This window comes from Eufriesea mexicana, unplaced genomic scaffold (genome assembly GCF_001483705.2).
Source record: "Eufriesea mexicana isolate 0111107269 unplaced genomic scaffold, ASM148370v2 scaffold6562, whole genome shotgun sequence".
NCBI lineage: Eukaryota > Metazoa > Arthropoda > Insecta > Hymenoptera > Apidae > Eufriesea > Eufriesea mexicana.
Window position 1 is genome coordinate 21,550 of NW_016914423.1, and position 23,245 is coordinate 44,794.

Sequence of the window (23,245 nt, forward strand, 5' to 3'; positions counted from 1 at the left end):
CCCTTTTCTTTTCCCCGCGAACAATGAACCCTCGAGACAATAAGGCTGTAGACCAAACCATGATAATTAAATCACATAAGAACTGGAAGCGTTACTTTCCTGGCAACTTTCTACGATTTAACGTTGACTCGTGACCGCGAAAAAATCGGGTCCCGATGAAAAAGCGGACAAAGCGAGTTCGGAATTCTTTCTTCGGCTATATCGGTCACGGTGAAGTAGTGAAATTCATAAACGAAAAGTTTTCCAATACGCCGGGCGTATTGATGCAGCCAGCAATGACCTTGGCGATGAGGAGGAAGAGAAAGAGGAGGAGAAAGGACGCGGATGACGTTCGACATATCGGTTTTGCTGTCACCAATTCCCGTTCGATGAGATATCGGACAGGCCGATCGTGGAAAATACAAGTTCTGTTTACAGCGCCGTTGCTGATATACGAAATGGCTCATTCATTGACAACGCATTTATTCTCTCTCCCACGTTTTCTCTCTTCCTACGCGTCTAGATCTATCTATCGGGCCCGGTCTTTCTTGATCTTTGTTGCCCGGTTGTTATTGATTGGCCGCCGGTCAGGAGATTTCTGTTACGTGCACCAATAGCTCTAACATGTTGATACAATAACCACGTGTGTCGCAGTTTCAATATTTGCACTCAAAACTGGGAACATGTTGTTCGATCTGTCGCTAGACCGGTGGGTCTGAACTTGGTCTATGTTTAGAGAAAAGAAACGGTTCTGTGTTAGGTGTGCATGTGTCGAGTTAATAGAAATTTATTTTACGCACTAAAAAATCTAAAAAATCTGTAATATGTTGAACATACCTGGGGAAATGCTACGAGGAATGAAGTTTAAAGAAATTCGAAAATGGAGAACGGTAAGGTGTGTTGGTGAATTTGTTGCTACCGATATTTACTGAAACAGTGTTATGAATGTGTTATCCGTGTTACAATGTATTACGTTATAACGATATAATTTATTTATAATTACCCGAGTGTTATGATATTGTTTACGATCGTCCATTTTGCAGCAGTCACAGGTGGCGCCATCTAGTCGGAGTGAGTTTCGCGAGCGTCGTTTGAATGAATTTTGTTTCACCTATTTGAAATATTGATTGTTTATTCTATGCCTATGATTAATTCATAATGTTTTATGTATTTGTGGTACGCTAAATTTCAATAAACAAAATTTCGTTATACCTCTCCTGAATGTTTGTCATTTACTTTACCTCTCATTCTGGATACTCCGATAATTAAATTTTACAAGTAATTCGTTAATTGAGAGACAAATGCTAATGGAAGAATTTAATAATTGAATAATTATTACGTCAAATGAACTTTGGCACGACCATTGCGTTTTTGGTGCACGTATCAGATATTGCATTATCCAAAGTAATTAGAAACGCGCGTTTCGGGACAATTCGAGGGAATAATCCGAATTTCAGAGATGCAAGAAATACCACGCATGTCCAACACCGTGTGAAATTTAAGGCTTCCAGTGAAATCTTGGAAGCACTAGCAGGGAGCAGCAATTGTAACGTAAGTGCCCCTCGTCTAAATCGAGGAACACGGGTTCTTTCCGGCGACACAATTTTTATTTTTAGCAAATGTTATAGGTCAGCTTTGCTTCGTACCCTTTGCAAAATTTTTTTCATCAATTTTTACGTCATATCGAATTTCTAACACGTACAATATCCTACCAACATTTCAATCTAAATCACTTGCATCGAGATATCGTCGTTAATCCTATACAACCCTGTGTATCTATATTTTTTAACTTTATTTTATCTACTTATTATTATACCACTACATTTTATCAGTGTGGTATTATACTAGGATAGAACGATCCTCTCATAGTAATTATTAATTTTCAAATTTCTGAGTAACACTGGAATAACGTGGATAATGATGATTAAACTACTTTAATGAAGATAATTAATTATACATATAATTACCTTCCTATTTCAATTTAGAATTAACATTAATTGAATCCAATACAGCTATATACAGGGTGGGACACTTAAATGGAAACTATTAGAAAACTATTTAGCACAAAATTGCACTGTTTGATGGAGCACATATGACGATAGCACTCATACCTTTCTAAGATCATTTTCTTAGTAGAATTTGAGGTCATCGTTGTTTTTTTAAGTAGCATCCTATCATTTCTTTCAATATCCTTACAGGACCTAAAAATGGGAACTATTAAAAAACTTTTTAGGACAAAGTTATACTGATTTAAGGAGCATATATGATACTTTTCTAAGATCATTTTCTTACGAGAATTTGAGGTCATCGTTGTTTTTTAAATGGCATCCTATCATTTTTTTCAATATCCTTATAAGACCTAAAAATGGGAACTGTTAAAAAACTTTTTAGGACAAAATTATACTATTTAAAGAGGCATATATGATACCTTTCTAAGATCATTTTCTTACAAGAATTTGAAGCCATCGTTGCTTTAAATAGCATCCTATCATTTTTTTCAATATCCTTATAGGGCCTAAAAACACAAATCCACCTACATATATATATTTAATAATTGTAAATGAAAAATTTCGGAACCAGTTACCTTAATAGTGTCCTTAATCCTAGTGTTAAAGGATCGATGACAAGAAACTGCAATTAACCGATTATTTCTTAATAAATGAAGATTCTAATCGCAGAAGGTCAACCTTCTCCAAAATAAGAAATTAATTATCAGAGCTGACTGTCGTCACGAGCCATGGATATTACCACGAAGAATCGGTCTCCAAAGTAATACGAGATCGCTGTCCCAATTTAAATTCATCGATCAATTCACCAGACGAGGCTTAAATGAGAAAAAAGAAGGAAACGGAACGGCCGATATAAGAATGGATCTGCGTTCTCAATCTAGTTCATAACCAAGTATAATAGCAGCCGGTTGCAACATACTGGAAAGCGGTACAAACGGAAATTTCTAAGACGATTCAACGTCGATTCGAGGACGCGATCAACAAAGGGGGAAAACATAAATTCGAGAACTCACATTTCGAAACGACACTTTGCATCTCCGCGCGGGATTGTTCCTATTCAAACAAAAGATAAATCCAGGAATTCCTTAGGGGAATATAAAACGCTGAGAAACCTCTTTGCCAAAGAAAACAATGCGTTCTTGTATTCTTTCTTCCCCTTTATTCCCTTCCTTCTTTCTTTCGTTCCAGGGGTAGAATAGGGGTAACAATTGAAATTTACCGTAGCGAATCTTCGGCAGTCCCTGTTCTTTTTAGCCGGATTAAATATGAATCTTTCAAAGTAATCGAGACCTTGACACGGATAAAGAAAAAAATCGCACAAGTGAAACTTCTTCCATCAGAATTATCGAAACTATTGAGCAACAACCGGACAGGGAAATCTCTTTGTCGAGGAGAGGAAAAGAATTGCAATCGTTGTTTAACTCTTTGCGGCACGGGATTTCGGATAATAAAATAGACCCATGTTGCACAGAAATTTGATTGCGTTTTAAATGAAACAAAATTGTTACATTTTTACTAATAAACGAATAACGTAATGTAAAAACATAAAAGCCGGGAAAAAAGATTGTCGCGATAAACCTTCCACTTGCAACAATCGATGAACCTGTACTGGCATGCTGAATGTTGTCAACGCAAGCGAATACATTTATAACATTTGTCGAAGGTATTACCAACTGCCTTACGTAAATAAGACGAAATATAAACCTACTCACATGTAGCTATTGCAATATTTCCAGGCGGGACTAAAAATGTGCACACATGATGCACCATGCACTACGATGCATCAAAAACGTGGGACACTTTTAATCCCACCGTGTTCCAAAGAGTTAATTTCAAAATAACAAACCAAGCACTACGGTGCATCAAAAACGTGGGACACTTTTAATCCCACCGTGTTCCAAAGAGTTAATTTCAAAATAACATTAGCAAAGATTGAGTACGAGAGATCCATTCCTATGTTGAATCGATAAAATGTATCATTTCTATGTTCGAAGCGAATTTCGTGGCGAATATAGGGATTAAGAGGAACATCTAGGGGTTCTGGCTCGTAATGACAGTAAATAAAATATATTTGAGCGATGAAGTAACTGGTTCTCCGAGGTATTATTACGTTATTAGTGTGCTATTTTATTGAAAGCTCATTTCCTTTGCTTCAAGGTATTGGTTATCTAATTTGTACAGATCTCGTAAGAGTCGTGCATACGAGCATTATCTATGGGTCACAGAAATTTCTAGCGTGCATCTTCGTGTATCTTCAGGTCTAACGGTTATCGGGTAATCACCGAAGAAAATTATACTTCCTCTGTCAGAATGCTTCCTTTTTTTTTTATCCAGAGATAGAACAAAATGAGACCGGATGATAATTACAACAGATACATTACTTTCTAGCAAAGTCATAATTCCTCGAAACCGACAGTGAACTCGATTTCATCTAATCAAACACGTCTGGAACGACGCTTAAAGACTCATAAAGAATCCTTGATTTACCTCAAAAAAATAAAAAGAAAATAACAGAAATCTGAAGATAAGTTCATCGTCCATCATCATTTAAGAGTGTCACGAAACAAACTCTTTTTGTAAGAATAAGATACTATTTATTATAGTAAAAGATTTTTTAAAATGATTTAATAGCTGTAAGAGCAATTAGAGGAAGAATTGGGAAAAGTATATAATAATTTTTATTTTTATTTTTATTTTAATCAAAGGGTAAAGAGTCCCTAGCTTTCATCACTGAAAACATACTCATTTTGTAAAAACAGGGTATTATTTATAACAGTAAATATTTTCGAACGATCCAAGTGTAATTGAGTCAATAATAAATTTAAGAAGACGATTATTTTTAAATTTCTATCGAATAGTACGTCATACCTAAATTAATACAATTAATAACAGTTAGCTTTCCAGCTTCTGCTTTTTATCACTGAAAGGACTCTTATAAAAATATAATATATAATATACCATAACATATTTTCCCAAATGAATAAAATACTGCTTACTCTACAACAGGATTTTTCCAACGATTCAAGGAAGATTGAAGCACTGAGAAAATTAAGAAGACAGTGACCTAACTACCTCGATCTTTTATTCTAAAATTAAAACAGTATTTCCACGATGTATTTTTCGAAACAACTAATCTGAGAAAATAATCGAACTAATTCCAATCTACACCTACTTTCATTGCGTTCGCTATTGGAATTTTTCCTTCTCACCACTAGGAAAGCAACTTTCAATTTTTTGTCGATCCTCGATTTCGCTTTCACAAATTTGCATCCTACACGCATTCTATGCGCCTACGTTGAACGAGTACGAAAACACTGGGGTAATATAGAGCCTAACTCTAATCCTGCCACGGTCAAATAACCGGTGAATAGAAAAGAAACAGAACCTGAAAAAGATAGAATCACGGACATCGAAGAAATGATTATGATATATATACAAATATCGTGAGAAAAATCGCGAAGATGATTGATCGAGACGTTGAACAGAGAATTTTTAACGAAAGTTTTAAAAACGGTGATTCAGGCCATGGTTTAGTGTTCAGGATCCACGTTCAGTTCGCCATAGCCCATGCTGAACCAAGGATCGATACCCGCCACTTTCTCAGGCCACTCTCGACTGGCCTGCTATTTTCATCTCGCTTTTGACATTGAATTCGCGTCATGTACTGCGTGGAACAAAAGAAGATAAGACCGGTATCGGTGCAGGAAACACGAGCACACGCGTATTCGAATGCCAGCCTCGAGGATGAGTGCAGGGAACAGGCGACACGAGGCGAAAATTTCCCGCCATTTTTCGAACTGTCCAGGTGGTCCTTTTTATCGAGACCGTGAGAAGAAAACGAAATTAGCATAACTATTGTGCATTTGCATAACCTTTACTACTGACGACCAGTTTCTGGACATTTATAAAGCCATCGAGTATATAAAAATGAAAATAAAATAAATCGACCATCTTAAATTATTATACCCCTATGGAAATTAAAAAAATAATTACACTAATAAAATAAATATTTTTCTCCTAAATTATCACGGTACCCCTACAGTGCTAAATACTTGTACCACCGTCTGTTGCTATTTGTAATTTTATATTTATTATTTGGAAGATCGAGTTACATAAATAATATGTTCCAATGTGATTTTAAAGACAATTTGTTAATGACAGGACAATCGTTGATTCATTCGTGAAAATTGCAAATAAATATCGAATTTCGAGTTTACACGTTCCGTACAAATATCGTTTAATAATAATTTTGCACCGCGACTGCAAAGTAATATGAATATACATATACATATAGGTATAAATATCGCGAAATAATAAATATTGTAATCAGGAAACAAATTGAAGCGAGTTTATAGGATTTCTGGAGATATCAAGAAATAAGTTGGAATCATCGGACAAACTGAAATAATTTACGATTCTCGTGAATTTGTATAATAATTCGATAATTTGGAATAGCTGAAAAAGAAGGGAATTTCGGTATGCACGACTGAGATATCGTATTCGCAGAGTGCTCGGGGACAGGAAAAAGAAGCAATTTTATACGATGGAGGGATTCGGCTACTTTTGGGGCGAGCTGTTGTAAAATGCATTGCACATTGCAGGAAGGAAACGGATCGCGAGGAGGACACTTATTTGAATGCAATGGACCTCGAGTTGGTCTGGACAACCTAGAAATAGGAAAAAGGAACGACAGCCAAGTCCTGGAATAACTTCGGAGAATTGGCGCGAAACGGATGCACGATTCGAGACATTTTGAAATTGTCTTTTTAATACGTAACTAAATCGCTCGAATTTCTTCCATCATAGATAATCGATACGATAAGAAATCATTTTTACAACCTTCCAACCTGTCGTGTTATTAAACATTATCTCACACTATGATGTAATACATATATTGTAACGTAATATCGAAACTTTTACGGTCTACTGATATTCGAAAGTCATAACAAGGATGTAAGAACCACTAAACCTAACTAATGACGAAAAACTACGATTAAAAATATTTAACACGGAATTCTTTACATTACAACATGCTTCGTCTCATAAAAATGAGCATAATCGTGTATACCAATTTAATCAATACCATATGGTATATTATACGATAGAAAATAAACCAAGAATTCAATAACTCGCACAATTTATTTTGTATATCTCTTATCAAGCAGGAATTGCAACACGTGCTTCCATTTTTAAATATGAACAATAAAATTATAACGATATTAAAACCTCACATGTTCTAAATAACAATTAATTAAATAATAATTAATTAACGACTACCTCTTTGAACATTAAATCGTCGATGCTATTTTAATCAAAACCCTGTTCTTCCAAGAATTATTGTCTAAAATTAAAATATCCCTTTTTTCCCAATTCGATAGTACCTAAAACCGTGTCATTTATTTTCCATCCTATATTTCCCTTGTTAAATATTTATTCTTTCGCGCGAAAATCACCCGTATTTGGAAACTGTTTAACTTCTGCGAGAAACGAATGTTCAAACCTGCAACCCTTCTACTATTATCATTTTAGACATTTCATCCAAGTATGCCTCAAATATAAATAAATTTCGTTCACCAATTATTCCCATGAAAATATAAGGAATGAGACTCGAAGCTCGTAGCCAGTACTTCCAAATGAAATTGACGTCTAGTCACGGACTACGAAGAAGTTCGAAAGGTTAATTCGTAATAATTTATAATTTTAATTTACAATTCTAGCCGGCCTGGCGAACATAGTTTGCACTAAGTTTGTCATTGTGCAAGCTGGCTCGAAAAACTCACGACGAGATAGCCTGGTCGTTGGAGCGCAAGGGGTTAATTCGAATAATCGACCTTCTGCCTACCGCAAATGGGAATCCACCGTGGAATATCCTGAAATACCACGATGGTCCCGAGCAACTTCTCATAATAGGAAGGAAAGTGAAATCTCGCTTCGGTTTTCCAAACACTGCAGTGTTTGTTAAGTTAAAATACCACCTCGACCTACACTAGCTTGCCTAACCGTATCTCCGCTCTTTTCCAAACGCCCGCGTAGGTTATAAAAGGCTGGACAGGAAAACAAGCACGGAAAATGTCACGGCCTTGTCTTCCAGCTTCGAGCAGCGACAACGTGTATATAAATATACGGGGTTAAACAATTTCCCTCTACTGGCAGCTTTGAAAATTCGAACGCGAAATCACTTTTCATCGGTGCTAGTGGAAATTTCAATTTTCTTCTCTCCCTCTTTCGCTGGTTTTCCAAGTCGATATTGACTTTCGACATCGCTTTTCTACATTTATATTTCCCCCTTTATTTTTTTCTGTTTTTACACAGTCTTTCGCTGTGTATTTTCGACCTCGTGTCACTGGTTACGACTGGTGATTCCTACGCTTTTTTAACGCTGCTGTAGCTTCACGGATGATAAAGCATGATCGCGTTGAACCTTTGACTGCCAAGATGAATTCGTGTATGAATTTATTTCAACTTCTATCATCATCCACCACCGTGTTCCATGCATTTAATTGCGATCTTTATTTATTAGAATTTAACTTGCGCTGGAAAGACGTGCCACGCACGTCGTAATGCTTTTGTCGCAGAATTGCCAACGACGTGGTATACACGTCGTGACGCGAGTTACGTTCTGGAACATGCCTCTGTGAATTTCTTGCCAGTGCAAGTGGTTCACACTAGAACTTCTAATTCAGTCAAAATGGTCTGAGGATTTTCCTTCTTGCAATTGCTAAAAACATATACCGATTTTTAAAAAAATTAGCATTGACTTTGTTGTTGAGATAGAACTGTAATTAACATATTTACCTACCTTTATTGCACGCTAAAATTGCTATTATCTATGCCCGCTATGTTGAGGTACCTATTAAAGATCGGTAGTTCTAGTGTTAGGAGATTTTCAGTTGCAAACGTAGAAGCTTTACGTGCCACAGTTGCTACCTAGAAATTCCATTCCTTGCTTCAAATTTTAAATTTAAATTTTCTGGATTCTATTATAATTTGGAATTTTTAATTTCCCCAGAATTTTTATAAAAATTCGCGGTTTTCGAGATTCAAGGGACCCGAGGTATCATCGACGGATGTTATTCATTCACCAGCCTTGCTATATCCATTTTTCGGTATCATTTTACTTTATCTCGCGGATTTTCCTTGCTGAATAATATCTTGTACAGCCGTGTCGGAATATTTGCGTAGCCACGTAATTACCCGGGTGTTCAACGGTTATTTACCAATAATGATAAAATATTTCCCATCCAGTGTACACCTTTGCCCAGAGAGGACAATGAAAATCCTTTTTTCCTGGTATCATCCTGACTATTATTCATCTACCGCGTGTCCTCAAGCGCATTACTCGTCGGTAAACATATTTACACGTTGACTAATTGCAGGTAGTGACCACGAGACTTGTAACGAAACACCGAAACCTCTTTGTCAGGAATCTTACACCATAAACCAGCATTTATCGTGTTCCATAGGCTATAACCCGTGGAGGGTTCATCAAACCTTCCCTTATCTTGTATATCTAAATACCCATCGATCGAGAGTACTACCTCCGCCATATATCAAGCAAAACACCATTCGATGAAATAAATCGTCTCTGTTTACTCGATGATTCATATTCGAATTTATTTAGTTACTTAATCGTCGAATCAAAATCGAGAAAAGCAATGATGACCAAAGGGGGATCCTTTGACTACTTCCTAAACTTAAAATCCTAACATTAGACACGACCTATAGACTACATGGAATTTTAATGTCAGTACCACCATAACACCCACAACCTGTGATATATAGACACTCGAGTGTAATTCAAATGACGTGATAAAAATAATTAGGTATATACAATCGTGTTTCTACGTTAATAAAAGTCCCAGTGAATCTGCCAAAAATATCCCTAAATTTCTACTAAATAATTCTAACCAGTTTCACAATTGTAAATATTAAACTCACTCGATAGTGTAATAAAGAAAAATGAGGAAAAATAAGAAAATAACGGTGTTGAAAAATAGCGTGAATGGGTTAGGTTTTACCAGGATAATCTCTCAGAATAACTATACGTGCTTTCTTTACGATTGCTTAGAAAGAAGTGGCCGCCATTAGGTTTTATTAGAACTGCCGAAAATACCAGATGTCGCTAGAAGCGTCTAGCAACATGGCGCTGGAGATTAGAATTCTCGAACAAATGGAAAATCGAAATCTTTTTGTGAAAAATCTACGTTACATCGTGTTCTATATACTTTCTGTACGGTTCATCAAACCTTCCCTTATCTTGCATATCTGAATGCCCAACGGACGCCGGTGTTCCCCCATCACGGCTAAAATAAATCGCTTCCGTTTACGCTATCGCTCATGTTCCGATCGCTTTAATCGCGAACGAATAAATAAGTCATTCATCGAGCGGCAGTGAAACAACGGGTAAAAGAAGAAAATACAAGAGGAAACAAGGGAGAGAAAAAAGAAAGGAAACAGCAGTCGAATGCTACTACAGTGCAGCGTTATATCACCGTGTTATCGTGCCTCCCTGAAGATAAACGACACGAGAGCAGATAACGCGGTCTAACTAGTAGAGAAGAAATCATTTTTTATCTAACACGAGACTATCATTTAGGCAGCGAGGAATAGAGAGAGCGAGAGGCGGGTTGTATGCTTAGCTCGAAAGTAAATGCACTTTCTGCCGCGTTAACTGCGCTCCGTCGTTGAACCGGCTCGCACGGGCCGCGATAAGCGAAAGAATTTTCTGCACGCGACCACGCGACAGTATTGATTAAAACGAAACTTGAGGTGTACACTAGCCGGTTGTTGCGCCCGCTTCTCCGTTGGAAAGCGCGGAAAAATAAAGGCGCCACGCCGTTCATCGGGGTTCGTCGAGTTCGATTATCGACCAACGATCGTCGGTTTCTTTTATGCCGGCACGAGTACGGGTTAATTGGAGAAGTGGTTTCGTCGCGAACATTTCTTGCGTTAGAAGCTTTTAGAATTTTTCCGATCGGCTGTGAGTGAAATAATGATTCAAAGATGGAGGAACATTTCACTCGTTGCAATGAAACCGGAATAAAAATTTACGGGGCCCCCGGGGGCTTTTAGAGTCTTTCCGATCGGATGTGAGTAAAATAATCATTCAAAGATGGAGGAATATTTTTTTCGTTGTAATGAAACCGGAATAAAAATTTCCGAGGGGCCGACATGGGATTTTCCGAACTATCCGAGAGTGTTTAAATAGGTATTTATAAATTAATTTATAAGAGTAAAGAGGAATACAAATGGCTACGTGTATTCTTTTAAATCCCAAATTTTCCAAGTACGAGGGAAACAGTGGAAAGGGGAGTTTAACAATTCATAACAGACCATCCTGTATATACAGTTATCCTAGATCATTTTACTCGGTACAGTGGTATTTTCTTCGTGTAGTACCTATTAACTTTGCATAACGTATCACATTCCAACGAAACTCCTCTCCATCGGAAGTAAAAACTTCTCCCAAACTTTTCTATAACTTGGTCCCAAGTTTCGATATCCTACCCGCAAGAACGAAATTCGAACAAATTCTACGGAAACAACTGCGAGAAAAGAAATTTGCAAAATTACCCATTTCCCTATAAAATAACGATAAACAACCCTATGCTAATCCAAGCGTAAACATGACCCATCTAAAGGCAACATCAGCTATTATGCGAAGGCACCAATACCATTGCACCGAAGCACAGACAAAAGAGGCTAGCGTGGCCAACGCTCTATTCCAGCAAGCAACTTCGATACCAGTCACACATACGTATATATACGCTCTATTACTCGGTAACCCGTTTCAACACGCGATATTCTAATTATACGCGAAGCAGCATCCTCGAGCTGGTCCAGAATCCAGAATCGTCTTTGAACGACACTTGCAAGGGCTGCCAAGTACCCCCCTGTGACGGCCCTTGAACAGCGCCATCGAAAGACGTCACGGTCGAGGTCCCGGAAACTGACACAACCACGAAGACGCGACCGCGAATCGTTTTTTATCGTCACGGGGACAAAAAGGAGAAGAAGCGAAGAGAGAGGAAAAGAAATGGAAGAAACGGACCGTTTGTTCGCGCGCAGGCTGCTCGTCATCTGTTGAACAACTGATATACGGCCCAGCACTTGCCCGGCCGCACGTACATTGTATATGGCGGTCGCCGGTGCGTCTCGAGTGATCGATCTCACGTGGAAGCAAACTACCATGTCGGCTTCGGCAGCGAGCTGACCGACGCTGCTGCAACGAGGTCGACCAAGAGGACGAAAACATCCCGGCCGATCAATTAACCCGAGAGGCCGAGTCGAAGCGGCCTGCGGACGCTCTCGAACGAGAAAACCGACGGTGGCAGCCGGCGAACCGGCCAGCGGTTCGTTTTCACGCACTCAACGGCTCAACGACGTAACGTGCGACGATGCCGTTGCTCCTTTTCTTTTTCTCCCTTTTCTTCTTCTTCTTCCTCCTCCTTCATCCTCTTTCTTCTTTTTCAACCGACCGTGTACGCGCCGGCAATCGAACAGTCGAGTTTAAAGACGCGAGAACTTCCTCGATGGACGCGCGCGTTAGCGATCGCTCCAACGATCGCGATCAAACGTTCTTTCCACTGGTATTTTCGATCTCTCGCCGGAGCGCAGGTTGGAACGGGATGACCGATGGCGTGATGAAGCGGCGGTTAGAAAATTGAGGAGATGTGTGATCATTGGATAGTAACGATGAAATTATGGTAGAATGTGGGAATGTACTTGGAATGTGTAACTGTCTTTTGATGTATTTCCCTTATTTCAACGGATATTTTGCTATAGATCGATGTAGTGGTGTATAGTTGTGTATAGTAATGCGGACATTATAATGGAAATATTTTCTTTTAGCATTGTTTTTATGGTAGTAGATTTTTCAAGTTCTCTGTGATCATTATCGCTTTTTGTTCCGTACGTGACTACAGTGACTATAGCGATTATAGTTACTCGTAATGTAGTAGCACGTCGCTAAGAAAGTACTGTTAAACGATGTATTATATTATTATGCTTATATAGCATTATAATATAGTGACAAATTTCTGATAACATACTATAATAGTGCTAGTAATAGCATTATATAGTATTGTGAAATAGTATATGTTTATAATACTAATAATCCCCCATACTGCAGTCTACAATTTATCATATCCACTATAGGATTTACCTGGCTATAGTGACTTGTAATATAGAATACAAAAACGCTATGAGATTATACTTTAACTTAAAGTACTAAGCAATATCTAAATATATGTAATATTAGCCACCTAAAGGTTCTTATACTATCGTTTTAATTTCTATACTAGCTATATTTCTACAAAAATGTAAATAGAAACTTTGAAAAGAAATAGAAAAGCTTTTAAAAATGTTTCATCATTTGTATCCTATGCGAAAAGGGTTTTATATTTCAAAATCGTATTGTAAGAATAAAAAATACAAAGCTGCCTATATAATATTACCCTATTCTTTTTATCATTTCAAGTTCATATCAAAATAAAATAATTCGATAAACATACGAACGACAACAAATCGCGATCTTGAAAATAAACTTCGAATCATGTGAGGAAAAAAAAGTTCGTAAAAATAATAAAACTAAAGGATCTCGATTTTTGGAAAATCGACACACAAACAATACGAAAACGATATCTTTACTTTTCAGTTTTACTTTCGCCAAATGTGATTACATGACACGAGTATTTTTACCCAAGTGAAAAAAGAGAATACATATTCCGCTGTTTTATGACAACAGACCAGATATAAATGTTTGAAATTTGCAAGTGTCAATTAAAAGAAAGTTTAAATAATGCAACGAACAATTACTTACAATTGATGTTGTCGGGTCAGCATGATGTTTTTAAAGAAATAAATGCAGATACGTGCATTTGTACAAAGAGACAATACGAATGCACACGTTTGTACACGATCATTCAAAATTAACACTTATTTAATGAAAGTTTGTGAGACAACCAGTTTGTGAATTACATCGGCACAACACTCGAATCGTATATGAGCGCGCACTTTGCAATACTTTCGTATACGAGCACAGCGAATACCGATAATCGTTCACGTTCGTAACACCACTCCGTTTGACATAATTTATCTGGTGACCCCACGGCTGGTTACCCGTCGGCCGACGCAAAGCAACGCAGGGAGCTGTTAACTAAATGGTGGGGGTACGCCAGGGATAACGAAAATATATAGATGTTCTTGTAGTTCGTTAGTTTGAAGGTAAAGCAACTGCTGATTGGTCAGTTATCTCTCCCTCCTATTTACGCGGTTTATGAATTCAATGAGATTTCTTTATATGCACATATTTAATTTCAATTACACAATTTCACTATAAGAATTAAATATTTAATTAAAATTATTTTTTAGTCATAAGAAACGCTACATTTCAGTACCCTTCATCTAAATAATAATAATTTTCAAATTTAGTATACTTTTCAATATGATACAAATTCTTACACATTATATTTTATTTTTGATACATTTAAAAAATTTAAACGTTGTATATCAAAATAATTATGTAGCATTTAAAATGACAAATAATTTTAAATATATTAAAATCATTTTTTTGACATAATTGAATATAAAAGACGACTATATATTTTTAGTTCTTATAATGTTTTATACTTAACGATAAATTAATGTTTAATAAAAATAATATATTGATATATTTATTGTAATTAATATTAATTATTTTTAGTACCCTCTAGTTATTACCCATTTTTGCATGGTCAAATATATGTATATACGAGCTTGTATATAGTGTCACTATTATAACCTATGTTGATAAATTATACGTCTAAATTACAAATGCTTTGTAAATAAAAGTCTACAATTTGTTGTAAAATATAAATTGCAGTGAACTATGGAAAACGATAGCCCTGTAATATATGGCCTTGAATTTCAAGTATGTAATTAAATATGAAAAATCTTACAAGTATTATTTTTAATTGTAAATTTTTGTAAGTAATAATATAACTGCAAAATATAAATTTTAATGTTTACTTTCATAAAAATTTATCGCAATTTAAAGTATAAAGTATTATTTAAAACTAATATTTCTAACCGCTATTGTTATAATCATTCATAACACTTCTTTCATTGTAGACAAGAGCATTATCAGCTCAAATAGCAGAAACAGATATTGTCAGATTTTTAGTTGGAACACAGTCATTGAAATTTAATAATAATCAAGTTCATTTGGTAGAACTTAACGAAGAAACAGGTGGATTAAAGACTCAAGTCTTTCATCATCATATTGGAGAAATTTGGTCTCTACAAGCTTCTCCAACAGATCCCAGTGTATTCATTACTTGTTATAATACTTTACGTGGTAGGTATGATTGAAAATGTCTATTTTTTATAAAATTAAATTAGTAATAGACAATTATATCTAAAAAATAAATAAACAATATGTTTTCATTAAGATGATGGTTCCTGCCATATGAAAGGAGCTCTTTGGAAACTACCAGAATTAAAGGAATACACAAATGATATTGAAAATCTTAAAAATATAGCAAATATTGATACCACGCCATATGGCACAGACCTCAAGACTATTGCTTATCATCCTATGGATTCAACAAAAGCTGTTTCAGTTGTGGACAATAAGTTTATATTATGGGATCTAGCTGATAATGGACCACAGGTAAAAATAGATTTACAGACTATTTCTGAATATTAAATAAATTATCACCAAATATATTTTTTTATGTATTATCTTATTTAGGCAACTACTTCTGGTACTTTAGCTAGTAAAGGTCAACCACGTTTCACAAATGGAAAATGGAATCCTCATAATGGTTGTAATCAGTTTGTCACATTGAATGAGAATAATGTTCGTGGATGGGATTTCAGAAATCCTGCTGAGGCATCTTGGACAATTTTGTCTGCTCATTCTCAAATAATTAGGTACCAAGTAAAATTTACATTAATTTCTTTTATTTATTGATTTTACAATCAATTATGAAAGAACAAGTAGTTCAATATAATATTAATTTTATATTTAGAGATTTAGATTTTAATGTGAATCGACAATATATTTTATCTACATGTGGAGATGATGGATATATGAAATTTTGGGATATTCGATCACCTACTGAACCTATATTATCTCGTATGGAACATTCACATTGGGTGTGGAGTATTAGAATTAACCGTTTCCATGATCAATTAGTTTTAACTTCAAGTAGTGACTCAAGAGTAATATTATGCAGTATTGCATCTATATCTTCAGAACCTTTTGGACACATTGTGCCCCCTGAGGATGATTGTACACAAAACGAGTACAATTGCAAAAAAGACAAGTAACAACTGATAATTAATACGTAGTGTGAATAAAATATTTGAAAATTATGAAATATAAAATCATTTCTAGGCTTGAAGATGGAGTTGTTGGTAGATATGAAGAACATGAAGATAGTGTATATGCAGTTGAATGGTCATCTGCTGATCCTTGGACATTTGCATCATTGAGTTATGATGGTAGATTAGTTCTTAACAAAGTTCCTAGGAAATACAAGTATCAAATACTGCTTTAACCAAATCTCAACTTCTTTGATTCTATGAAACTAAATAATTATATATATTATTATTATATATATTATATATATAAATAAATTCAATATATATATACATATATTGAATTTATTTCTTATTTATTAAGAATTTTATCTAAATTATTCAATTTTTTAACAGAACCATAAAAATTTAATATAAATACATTAAGTATTGATTATTACCTTGATACTAACTTGTAATATTTATAATCGTCCTGAAACTTTATTTGCTACATTCCGCAATTGTCCATAAACTTTTGATGGTGGACTACCCAAAATTAAATTACATATTGCTCTCCTTGCCAATTGTATATTTTGAAAAGAACCAAGTATATGAATTTTACTATCAGCTAGTACAATTCTAGTTTTCGTAACATTTTCTATTGTATACTTTGTCCTTCCACCCTTCCCAGCTAATCTTCCAATTGCTCTAGAAACATGATCACCTTTCAAAGGTTTTACATCTTGAATTTCAAATGTTTCTACAAATAAATCATCTAAACGTAACAAAGCTAGAGCATCTTCTACTTCAAACCCATAAATAAATGCTTTTACAAAATCAGCTCCTTTTTGTAGATTAGCAATATCAAGAGTTTCTGCACCTGTTCTTAATTCTACATTTCGTGTTTTCACATTAAATCTTATCTGCAATTGTAAATGTTCAACAATAGGTGTAAATATTTTCATCCAATTTTCTTTTAATGGTGTATACCTGTGAGCAGGTACAGATATCTGAAAGTATTTTATTTAATTTTAATAATAAAATATATAGTCTATATATTAATGTTATTCAAATATTGATGAAATTAAGTTTTTTCTTTTACCTTTCTTTGTTCACCACCTTGTATAGTTCGAGCTCTTTTTGAAGTTATGCGTGATTTTGTTTTTCCTTCTATACCATTGATTACTTCAACCTGCAAGGAAATATAGTAAGTAAAGATATACAGATACTAACCAAAAACAATCGAATATTAATTTAAATATAAAGTTCACATTTTTATAATTCAACATAACCCTACTACTTACTTCCATACGATTTTCATTCTCATGTCGTCTTTTTCTTTCTTTAGATTCAACAAATTCAGTTACTCCTGAATTATTTTTTGTTTCTTTTTTATCAATACTCATTTCTTACGTATTATTTAGTTACTAAAATGTAAAATAAATTATTTGTTAGAATACTAATTGAACATGTACACTACCTAAGCCACGTGCTGAATTAATATATATATAACCTATATGTATTCATATGCATAAATATGAATATTAGTTTTCTTTACGATTAACGTATGCACATGTAATACGTTTTATATACATATATATCTATAACTTTTTTTTCTTTAAGACACTATGAGCTAATTGTGCACACAAAAACTTATTTAAAATATAAAAATATAGTGTCGTAAAATTGTGAAGCCGTTTATTCACATTTTTAGTTATAAATAAAAATTTATATACTATTCGTTTTATAAGTTCTTATAAATTTTTATACTTCTGTATTCTATATACTATAATTTTGTTTCTACAAAATCATAATAATAATAATAATAATAATAATAATAATAAATTTTTAACTACACAAGACTATAAATTAATTTTTAGACTCACATAAAAAAGAATAGTAACATTCTTGATTTATAACAAAATTTCCAAGATTAACTTTACAAAGATACAAAAATAGATAATATTGAAGTACTTGATTACATAGTATTCAATAGAAGTAATACAAAAAAAGTTTCACTTACTACCCAAAAAGGAAAGCTTATTATAACAAGTAACTTATAATCTACTTTTAAACAATTCTAATAGTTTTCAATCTTGGTAGAAAGTTAATTTTTTAATATTTTTATTTTAATAAATGTTATTTATTACTTCTATAATATTTTACTATGGTATTGCCTTGGAAATAATAATTATATCACTCACAAGTATGTGATTATATGTATACAAGAGATAAAATCCCACAAACTATGTCATACTATCAGTATAAAATCTTATTTTAAAATAAATACATTTATAAAAATTTTAATAAACAAAATTGAAGTTACATGAAACTCACAAACTCTTGTAATTTAATTTGTAACTAGAAATAGCTATAGACAAATGTTTGATATTATATACATGAAATTCATAAATTTACAAAAAATAAAAATGTTGTATTATGTCTATATTTTAAAACTTCCCACAAAAATATCTTTAAAAAAGTTTTATATTGATTAATATTTTAATGTATAATTTATAAGATAAATATAACAATTATCATAATTCTATAATCTGCAAAGAAATTAACTTAAATCTTTTATGATATCTTTTATTTTTAAGGAAAATATCTGTAAATGTTTGCAAAAGATTATTTGCTTTTCTATCACAAAATAATTGTTGTAAAAGTAAAACTAGGAAAATTGGTATAACTACAGAATGTATTTCTGTATTATAAATGACCACAAAATTATTTTGATTTGACAAATATGTATGTAAGATATCAAAGTAATTCATGAAATTGGGTATGATACAAAATAAGCAATTGCATCTTTTTATAACACATTTTTCATTATCTTTTAAGTTTATGATAATAATTAATAACAAGAAAAAAACCTTCATCAATGTGTCTACAGTAATTATTAAAAGGTACAATTAGCAAATTACTATATTGTGTATCCACTTTGTGTAATAATAGGTAATAATATAATTGTAATATTTTTTTCATAATCGTAGCGCGAACAATTAACCAAATACTAAAAATACAAATGTTTTGCATACAGCAGGTTTCAAAGTCATCAAGTTTCACCTTGGAGCTGGTGATTTTAAAACGCATATTCATATACATGATAGAATATTCGTGGCACTGCAAACAAAATTAAGGAGCTTGTAATGCATTCATTATACATACATACAAATGGGCACAAAAGTGAATATTTTAATTGGTATAATTATTATAGTCTGCATGAAAATTATGATACATTATATTTGTTTATGAAGCACACTATAAACACCAATTATTTATTGAGCGTTACAAATACACCATCTTTTAAAAATGTGTTGAATATCAACAATTGTTACATATTACAATCAACTTGTGATCTTTGGTGTATCAGTATTAGTTGTAATTATAATACATACATACTATATATGCAATTATATGGCAGACAAACTTTAGAAGCTCCTTAATTATGTAAACATGCAAAAGATTTACTTATTTTTAAAATATTTATATTTACACGCAAAGCTTACTTTGTTTATGATCTATACAATCATATAAATTTAATATTCAATGATAAAATTGTAACATAATAATCCCTAACTTATTAATCTAACTTTGAAGAGAATATTTTACATCGAAATTACAATTTATTTTTTCCTGCTGGTTCTTAAATTGTATTATTAAATTACTATACTTTACATTATACGTGATTCCATTACAATATAGGGCTGAATCAAATTAAACGCAAATTTGGATGTTCATTTCTTTATATGTTTTATATACAGCATAAATTCCCACCATGTAAAATAAGCATGCTACTATTTACAACATATGATTCAAGATCTATTGAAATAAATTTCGTTAAACAAGCAATGTTCTAACTAAATAATTTAACTTAACATTAAAAATAGAAAAAAATTTAACGAAATTATTACCCGAAGTAACATGATTTCTTTCAATGGATGTAAATTTGTTAAAATTCTTCCTATTTAAAATATTATCGAATTCAGTACTCAACATTCATATGACAGAAATATCATTTTAAAATATATACTACCTGATAGCCATCAAAGCTTCAATAAGAAATATGAAGAAAATACTTTATTGAAGATACTTCATGAAGCTTTAAAATAATAAAAGAAATAAAGAAATTTTGTTGGAGGAAAGAGATTATTTTTTAAAACCTTTGAATAATTCTAACTCAAATTAGGATTTATTCATTTATGAAACAATACAATTTTGTAAAAAATTCTATATAACACGAAAAAGTTAAAGTAATCATAACATAATATTTTCTTCATTTCTGAAGTCTAACCTGCAGATGTATATTTTACTTAGTACAAATAACGGAACGTACATAGAATTACGGAACAAACAAATACATATTACTAATATGATATTTTAAATGCAGATTCTCAATATAAAAAAATGCTATGATGGCTATCACAGGTTCATTTAGAAATTCCAACTCTCAACTGTATAATTTACATTTATACAATATAAAACTAGATTATCTGTTCACAAAAACAATTGTTCATGTACAATAGTTCATATACATCACATACATACATATATAATATAATATATACGTATGCATACACATTTTTGTATATTTTAAGTGATGTCAAAAGGGTGCTTCTAGTGTTCTCAGTGCACAATCACAAAAAATAATTAATAGTATGACAATGTTGCACAACTTGAATTATCACTAATTTAATAAAAATTTAAACAGTTTCTATATGTACAACGAGGGTGCTTTTATGTATCTTTACAAGAAATTATTTACAAAATATATTCATTTATATATTACCTATCAAATTAACATTGTATTATTCGTTTTTCTATCATAATTATTCTTATTATTTTTATATATTTATGCACGATTTATCCCAACGTTCTGTTTATGTTTTATAAATAAAATAAATCCTTCTTAATAACTCTATGCCTCTGCCTTTTGCAAAATTGTGACTCAAGACGAACTTACTGCTGAAAGACTATGTTCATGAAGCAAGGAAAATAGAGATTTTGTGGTATTATATATAACATAAATTTTTGTTAAATTTATAATAATGCACATACAATTTTCACAATACATATGAATATCATTGAATAAATTTATAGAAAAGTACGATTGGTCTATGAATATGCCTTAGAAGTCTTTTTATAATGAATATAAATTTAAATAAATATTCTAAATTGTGAGGTATCAATGAAAACTATACAATTACGACGGAGTTATTGTTTTCCAGTTGCATATAGCTATTTATGTAGAAAAAATATTTATGCAATGGACAAATCAAAAACAATAGAGAATATGAATCAAATATTTTTAAACAAAGTCTATCAGTAAAATCGTCAGAGTAGCGACTCAAGCCCCACCAATTAATGAAATTTGTCCTTGAGAAATGTACATTATTTATGGCAGTACAGTCAGATTTCATTTGAATGCATTCAAAATTTCGACTTTCTTTTACCATTAACCTGTATAATAACTAATAATGATACCAAAAAAATAATAATGTTCTTACAATGTAAAATTGGTTGTTCTTTATTGTTTTTGCCTTTGATTTTGATCAAATAATTTATTAACGATTATTGCAATTAGTATCTATTAGAGTAATACTAGGTATTCAATCTAAAAAATTTTGAATATGTCAAATTTTGTACATATTGACGACGTAACATAATATTTTATAAAGTTACTATTAAACAACGTCCATTTAAATTCTTTTTCTATTAATTAAATACAGAATCATAAAAGCTTGGCAAAAGAAAGTTGCACATTAACTCGGCAGTTTTGAATCAGTTCAGTTACTTAGATTAAGGTATGATGCATTGAGCAGATTATTCTGAGTAACTAAACTTTGCTGTTTAGGAGTAAAGTGTAATTGAGAACGCTTAGACGGTAACGGTAAATAGAAAAATAGTAAAGTACTTTTGACTGTTTGTTTGATATGATGACCTCTTTAACATTTAAAAATGTAACAATAAAATGGAACTATAGTATCTATAAATGTATTTCGAACATTTGTGTTTCTACTATGAAATATGAATTTTAAACATTTATTTTAACAAAACTTAGCGTATATTTTATTGCAACAAAAAATTTAAATACCATCCAGCACTTCAAAACACCATACTCCTGTTATATATATACAGCAGCATTGTGCGGCATTGACGCATGCAGTTTCACCAGGTGGGGTCCAGCCACACGGCGATCACATAACCATTTATAACAGATACACAATCAGTCGGATAGGCCTTGACGAGCGACGGTAGCTAATCACTGTCAAGGTCACTTCCCGAAGGTCATTTGTTTTCTCGGGATATTCGCCTCCGTTTTGCCTGCTCTGTTGCTTCAGCTGTTACTAAAACAATGTTCCCGCTGTACGAGGTGTCTTCAATTAAAATAGTATGTGAAATGTATAATTTATAAATTATAATGGGTTAAATACTTATTTATATAAAGAATATATATACTATATTTGAATATAAGTTCGTTTCGAATAATATCAAATATTTTTAAGATTATCGAATATTTATTTCATTAATTGTAATTTGTGTTTATAATGTATACAAACTTTACATACCAGCACCACTTCGAGTTTTCCGTCTAGTAATATCTTCCGTAGATCTAGACGCACCCCTTGTATTGCTTGCTGGTGTTGCCAATGGTGAAGCTGCGTTCTGTCGAACAGATCTTCTTGTCGTTACCTCTCCTAAGGATTCATTATTGGATACGGAAGTACCACGTAGCCTTTCCTTTCCGGCGGTAGTTACCGTAGTTGTATTCGGTTGCTTGGTAGTTAACAAACGGCTCTCTCTTTGCACTCTATTACTGGCATTGAAATTTGATATATTACTGGAATTAATTTGACTGCCAGAAACAGTTGTGCTTGTATTTGTTCTAGAATAACAAAAATTTATTTACGTAGCGGGGCTCTCAAATCTCTGACATATTCAGATATGCACTGCTACTAAAAGAATGCTGAACC

General features: G+C 33.0%; 3 protein-coding genes across 7 annotated transcripts in view; 1 reads left to right on the plus strand and 2 right to left on the minus strand.

Annotated features, from left to right (window-relative positions):
* The first annotated feature begins 14,794 nt into the window (after positions 1-14,794).
* On the plus strand, positions 14,795-16,531 carry LOC108552417 (protein TSSC1). The gene is made up of 6 exons (XM_017906947.1): positions 14,795-14,898; positions 15,099-15,324; positions 15,419-15,639; positions 15,721-15,902; positions 16,001-16,297; positions 16,369-16,531. Exons 1-6 carry the CDS (start codon positions 14,857-14,859, stop codon positions 16,529-16,531), a joined length of 1,131 nt encoding a protein of 376 aa, XP_017762436.1. The 5' UTR covers positions 14,795-14,856.
* Positions 16,421-17,837, minus strand: l(1)G0004 (RNA-binding protein pno1). 3 transcript variants are annotated; one of them, XM_017906945.1, is made up of 5 exons: positions 17,785-17,837; positions 17,576-17,698; positions 17,374-17,463; positions 16,733-17,281; positions 16,422-16,499 (listed from the first exon to the last, which is right to left on the minus strand). In XM_017906945.1, the coding sequence occupies exons 2-4, from the start codon at positions 17,675-17,677 to the stop codon at positions 16,754-16,756; spliced, it is 720 nt and encodes a 239-aa protein (XP_017762434.1). In that variant the 5' UTR covers positions 17,678-17,698; positions 17,785-17,837; the 3' UTR covers positions 16,422-16,499; positions 16,733-16,753. The 3 variants fall into 3 exon arrangements, with proteins under 3 accessions (XP_017762435.1, XP_017762434.1, XP_017762433.1); XM_017906946.1 differs by lacking the exon at positions 17,785-17,837 and having other exon boundaries at positions 16,421-16,499; positions 16,745-17,281; positions 17,576-17,746; XM_017906944.1 differs by lacking the exon at positions 17,785-17,837 and having other exon boundaries at positions 17,576-17,746.
* A 4,537-nt stretch (positions 17,838-22,374) lies between these two features.
* Positions 22,375-23,245, minus strand: part of LOC108552415 (uncharacterized) — an 11,614-nt gene continuing 10,743 nt past the window's right edge. The window contains exons 10-11 of one of the 3 annotated variants that reach the window (XM_017906942.1): positions 22,841-23,157; positions 22,375-22,618 (exon numbers count right to left, since the gene is read on the minus strand). In XM_017906942.1, coding sequence (XP_017762431.1) covers positions 22,560-22,618; positions 22,841-23,157 — 376 coding nt within the window. In that variant the 3' untranslated portion in view covers positions 22,375-22,559. Of the gene's footprint in view, positions 22,649-22,840; positions 23,158-23,245 lie in introns of all 3 variants that reach the window. The other 2 variants (XM_017906941.1, XM_017906943.1) reach the window with 2 other exon arrangements.